The 6,133-nt window shown below is 43.4% G+C and overlaps 1 protein-coding gene across 2 annotated transcripts in view; it reads left to right on the forward strand.

Moving 5' to 3' along the window:
• Nucleotides 1–1,615: 1,615 nt before the first annotated feature.
• Nucleotides 1,616–6,133, forward strand: part of itga11b (integrin, alpha 11b) — a 31,414-nt gene continuing 26,896 nt past the window's right edge. For both annotated transcript variants that reach the window (XM_084364742.1, XM_084364743.1), the window contains exon 1: nt 1,616–1,727. In XM_084364742.1, coding sequence (XP_084220868.1) covers nt 1,673–1,727 — 55 coding nt within the window. In that variant the 5' untranslated portion in view covers nt 1,616–1,672. The remainder of the gene's footprint in view (nt 1,728–6,133) is intronic.

Consider the following 6,133-nt stretch of genomic DNA (forward strand, 5'->3'; position numbering starts at 1 on the left):
TGTCTAAAACGGAACATGGCTACTAAAAAAGAAAAGTTGATGCGTAGTGTCGCTCTGTCCAGGACAAATGGACTTGTGAATTCTTCTTTGTGGGCGTGAGAGGCGAGCCCGTGTGCCTGGTGTGTGGGGACGCGCTGGCCGTAATGAAAAAGGCAAACCTTGACCGTCGTTACAGCGCGAAACATGCTAAACTGGATGACCTGAAAGGAAAAGCGCTGGCAGGTAAAGTTGCCGCTCTCCGACGGAGTTTGAGTGGCCAGCGAGCAGTTTTATCCAAACCGCGAGCGGACCAGGACAACGTGACGCAGGCTAGCTTCGTGGTCAGTAGCTAATTTAGTAATAACCTTATATGAGACAACTCAGATCATTTTCGAGTGATTTAAAGCTTATGTGTCCCAGAGGAGCAATTGCAGACTCAGGAAGAGGATTGTAGTACAATTAACAAGAAGTTAATGTTGGACTTTGCAGACGGCTGTATTTTTTAAAATCAGAATGCTCTGAAATGATTTGAGGTACATTTTAAGGTTGTCTACTATCAATCTGAGGTGAAGTTGTTCAGTGGAAACAGTTTTCTTTCAATAGCAGACTGAATTCAGGGGGAATATAACTCAATCTCTCATTTTCAAGTGATTTAAAGCTGATACGTGACATTTTAGAGGGCTGAATTTTTTTAATTTCATGATCTGATTTGAGATACATTATAAGGTTATCTACTGCTTAAACTACTAAACATCAGTGAATATAAAACCAACAGGAACAGATTATTAAAAAATTAATTGGATTAAAACAATAAGATACACTGAGATGGATAAAATTGGCTAAAACATTAATTAATGGTAATGATATTTATGTTATTGCAATTAAGTTAAAAAGGCCATAAAAATATGTTGTGAGCTGCTTACCTTACAAAAAATTCATGGCCCCTGAGGGATGGTCTGAAGACACAGAGATATAAAGGTGTGTATCATCAGCATAACAAAATAATTCCTTTCTTTCCGGTGTGAAACAGTCAGGGACTGCGCCAGTAATGTTTTATTATGTTATCTTTACTTTTACTCACGTAAGACTTTTGGGTGCTGTAACAACGCTGTGCTCAGGTGACTGAGGTGACCGACGCTTCGACAAGCTGAGACATTGACCCGACATCAGGTCGTACCTGTCAGATCTGGAGAAGAGTCTGTCGATGTTTGTACGAACGGTGTCATTATCAAAATGATTTTATCTGCATTTATATTGTATTTTATTTTAATGTTATTGTTTGTTGTTACTGTAAAGCACTTTGTTTGTGTTTTAAGGTGCTGTATTCCTTCGTGCAGCGATTCTCAGCCCTCCTCAGGGACTTTCTCTCCAGGATTATTGGACAGATGTTAACATCTGGTCACAGGCATTTCCTGTTTGTGCACCGATCGGGACATTAAAGCTCCTGTTTTGAAAAGGGAAGGTGAAGTTAACGGCTCTTTAAAAAGCAGAGATCTCTGTGAGTGTGTGCGTGTGTGTGTGTGTGTGTGCACAGGAGGAGGTGTGTTTACTGTGCTCCTCCTCCTCCTCCTCCTCGTCCTCCTCCTCCTCCTCTTCGTCCTCTCTCCTTCATCAGAGCAGCAGAGTTAAGAATCAACCCACCAACACACACACACACACTCACAGTCTGTCTGTCTGTTTTTCAAACACACTCATGGATTATCACCACCTTCTTCTTCTGCTGCTGTGGACCTGCAGCTTCCTGCCAGGTGAGCCAGCGAGCGAGCGAGCGAGAGAGAGAGAGAGAGGGAGAGAGAGGGGCAGGTAACAGGTGTTGCTGATGGAGAGAGTTTGAAGCCTTTAAAGTGGAGCTCCTAATTGGAAACCACATGTTACCGTGGCAACATATTGATTACAGTATAGAGGGGAGAGGTCAGGTGCACCACAGAAAGAAGTAAAATGTTCAGATTTATGTTGAACTCATCTTGCTCCTGGTAGTCCAGCCAGCTGTTACTCTGCTGCCCCTATTTGATGGGAGTATGAATGCAACAGGTGGGCAATTCTTACGTATTGCACCTTTAACCTTTTGATTTCCAGGACGGTTCCACGTTTCTTTTTAAAGACTCAATTTTTCTACCAAAACATCAAAGCAAATATTCATTTCATCCATCTAGCTTCTGGATTCAGTCTCTTATTTTGACGCTGCACGCTTCGTCAGAGTTACAACTCGCTCCCCGACAGGATCGACAGTTTGACTCACAAACGTTTGAACACAAAAATGTGACGCTGAGTTTTCTGTGCATGTGTTTTATTTCCATGCAGGGATCTTTGAAGCGGAGCATTTATGAGCATCTATAAGACATTTACACGACTCTCCGAACCTCTACAAGCCTTTCTAGTAGGAGCTGACAACTAACTTTGATTTGAGGAGCCTCTGTCATCAATACTAGTGGACTCAGAAGTTGTTTTGTGTTTGAGGTTTAAAGCAGATGGAGAAAAACTGCTGAGTCACAAATGTTTCTTTCAGAGCGGTTGTTCGGATCAGTGAATATTTTAGAAAGAGAAGGCTCTGGTAGCGCTCTCCTGAGGCTACGATCAACAGTGAGTGTTGGACAGAAAACAAAAAAAAAGTGTTGGACAAAAGTAAACAGCTCGTCCTGCTCGTTCTCCAGCTTTCAGTATGGCTTCAATAATATTCTCAGATGTGGCTCAAAGTGTAAAGTGTGTCCTGGTGGGTTGTGCTGGACAGTTGATGTTCATCCTCTGAGGAGCAGGAAGCAGCCGTCTCCTGGGGGAAAGTTCTGGGTGTGTTTGACCCAACCTTCCACCCCGACCTCCTCCGTGTGCCAACTACTTCTCCTGACTTCCTCCATTGCTGCAATAATTACTACCTCCACTAGAGGTCACCACCAAAAAAGAAGCGTTAACATGGGTCATAATAAGCTGCTTTCAAAGGCGACCTAGGTCAATATAAGTACTGTACATGAGGTTAACAGCCCAGTGTTCACATAGCGTTTGTTTCTGAGCGCCAACATCTTTTTTCGGCCGTTCCCAGCGAGGAGCGAGCGTCTGCAGCAGCTGGCGGCCGTCCAGAGAAACGGTGCGGCCCATTTTTGTGCGACTGCTCCGAGCGCCTCGGATTATAAAAAACCTCATCTCCTCAGAAGTGGAGAGTTTATTTCAGTGAAAGCAGAACAAAGAACGACACTGACGGCGTTTCAATCAGAGTTTGTTCTGATTGGTTGAAGCTTGTAATAGATGGATGCTTTGTCCAATCACCTGCCAGGTGTTTTTTAAGAGTGTCTGCCCTTTTCTGAACCTTTCCAGAAGATGCTGTGAACAAAACATCTGTTACGTCGGGATAGACTTTATTTTCTTCTTAAATAAGATGATTTAAATCTTTGCGCAGTTTGATGATGACCCGATGGTGGCAGGAGAAAACATCTGGGCAGATCACCACAGTTATTGTGAATCTCCCTCATGGAGCTGTTAATATCACACCTGTATGATGCTGATATAAGTTACCTGGATGACGAGCAGATGGAGCGACTAACGTCCTGATGTTTAGCGAGTTCTGCTGACAGAGCAACACTGAGCACATTTACAAGTCAGAAACATTTCGTCCCAGCGGATGAGGTCAGAAACGTTTTTCTGTTTCACTCTGATTAAATTGTATTTCCATACATTGAAGCTGGAGCGTTATGATCCCTGTGGCTCCTTAATTGAATTTATGTAGAGGTTGGTGCGATGGCTGCGAGGCTGTGGATGTTTCCCTCGAGCTTCGGCCTGCAGCTCAGCGAGCTCTCGCTGCGAGGTGATGGGTTTTTCACCCGGAACTCAGAGGCTGAAATGGTTTTTGCAGCACGTTGTGGCTTTTAGGCTGATCGTTAAACTCACGCAGCAACACATCAGTCATGATGTTGTTGTTGTTGCCCGTCAGCCTGCGGTTGGTAACACCACACAGGAAGGCATCGAGCACCACCCGCTTTATTTAAGATTAAACACACGAGCTTCATCTGCTGCCGATATGATTGTCTCATACCTGTTTGCACCTCTATGACGTCCCAGTTCCAGATGTGTCCCCAGGTTTTGTCTTTAAATGGGCTCAAAAGCCGTCCTGACATGTTGAATGTTTCTCTTGTGTTAAACTCCACCCATGTGGCAGTCCACCGGTACAAAACAAACCATAATAGAAATAAGACCTGGTCGAGTGTGCTGCCAGCTTCAGCTGCACTTCATAGTAACCACAGACATGCGTGATGGTTTTATTTTGTCTGTAACGAAGAAGCAGCGCTGCCTCAGGGACGCTCTGATCAATTTGATGCATAAAAAAAGTTTTATATAACTAAAGAAAATAAAAACAGTTCCTTTCAGACAGAATGTACGCTGGATGCTGATCAGGCCAATCCCTGATACGTGTCGTCTTATGTAAGAAGAAACTCGCACACCAAGCTCCATTCAAAAAATCCAGAATTTAATGTGTCCTTCCTGGAAGAGACACTTACGCTGCAGAATGTGACTCATTTAAATTAAACACATATGTTATCCACAAAATTACAGTTTTCCTCAGTGAAATCTTGACTTGTGTTATTTGCTCACTCGTGGTATTAATGAAACGGTAACGCTGAATATTTTGACAGTTCATTTTTGAAAGAGAAGGAGTTGCTGACAAAACAATCTCACCATGAGCTCCATTAATGTAATAACATCATGGTGACATTATAATAATAGCAGTTCTGGAGCTTTTGATCATATCACAAACACTGAATATGAATAAAGCCGTGATTCAAAGCTGTATGAGTGGAAGATATGTCAAATGAATGCTGCCTGATCGATCATGTGCATGCTGAATTTAAAATCTGCAACTAAGGATTTAAAAAACTCTCCTCAGTGGTGCTGGATGTATTTTGTAACCCAGTTGATTAACAAGACAACTTTAAATATGCAGGTTTGTTAATGGAGTTTGGCAGATGACACCAGTTCTGCCTGCTGCTTCTGCTCTAACACAAAGGTGACATGTCAGTCAATATTTCACAGACCGTCAGGGCTACGACCTCTGACCTCAGAGAGGTGAGGGCTTATCTGGCTGCAGTGATGCTGAGCCAATAGAGGCGTCTGCCCGCCTGCTGGAGGAAGTGACACAGACGGCGTTTGGCTGCGAGCTGCCTGACAACAGCACAGCTCACTAAATCACTCCCATCTTTGACCTGATTAGAATTATTTCCCACTGCTGAATCTGATTTGAAAACTGGAGGTTTTGCAAAAACAGCACAGACTTTGTTTCCCTTCTAACAGAAAATATTCTCTTGGTTGCTGCAGTAGCTGGAGCTGGATATTAATCTGTTTTCTGTTATGACAGCAGCTAACACATCTGGAAAAATCAGCTAAGTACGGACACATACACAAACAACACAGTCACAAAGCCTCCTCGGCTGTTTAAAAAAAATTATAAAAATGCACCATGAGAGCCAGTGAGGATCATCCAAATCAGTCAAATCATCCAGTGGCAGCGACAGGAGACTGTCAGACTTGGATCTGGATCTGGTGTCTCTGCTGTGCCAAGTCTCTCTCCATTCTTTCGCCAACAGCTCCGATAAATCGAGCTGGTCCTTGGCTCGACTCTGACAGGAGCAGATTCCTCTCAGCCGTGAGGAAACAAACGCACCTCAAAGGCCGAGACAATTCACCATCAATCCTCTCTTTTCCAGTGTCTTTTATTTTTGCCCTCAGCAGCCAAATTCATCGCTGGCAAACAGTCTCGCAGCACGCAGAGTTTTTCCGAGCGCTGTGCTCATTTACACAGCTGGAGGAATTGAACCGGAGCGCTCAGAGGAAATACCTCCACACACAGGGAAAGACCACAAAGGTCACAGGGTCATGGTGGAGTCTCAGGGTCACAGCAGAAGCTGTCAGAGACAACTCATCTCATTTACAAACACCTCAGCAGATCATCAGATCTGATCCTTTTGTTCTTCTTCTTCTGAGTGAGGATCATTTTTAATATAATGACTTATCTTTAGGTTAGATGAGATTACAGAGGAGGAAGATGAGGAGGATGAGAGGAGAGCAGAAACAGATGAAACAAGATAATTCAAGATGACAAAAAATAAAATGAGCTGAGATAAAACATGAACACGTAAATATGCAAGATTTAATAAAATGAGATTAGAAGAAG

Source organism: Pagrus pagrus (assembly GCF_965226575.1).
Source record: "Pagrus pagrus genome assembly, chromosome: 10".
Taxonomy (NCBI): domain Eukaryota; kingdom Metazoa; phylum Chordata; class Actinopteri; order Spariformes; family Sparidae; genus Pagrus; species Pagrus pagrus.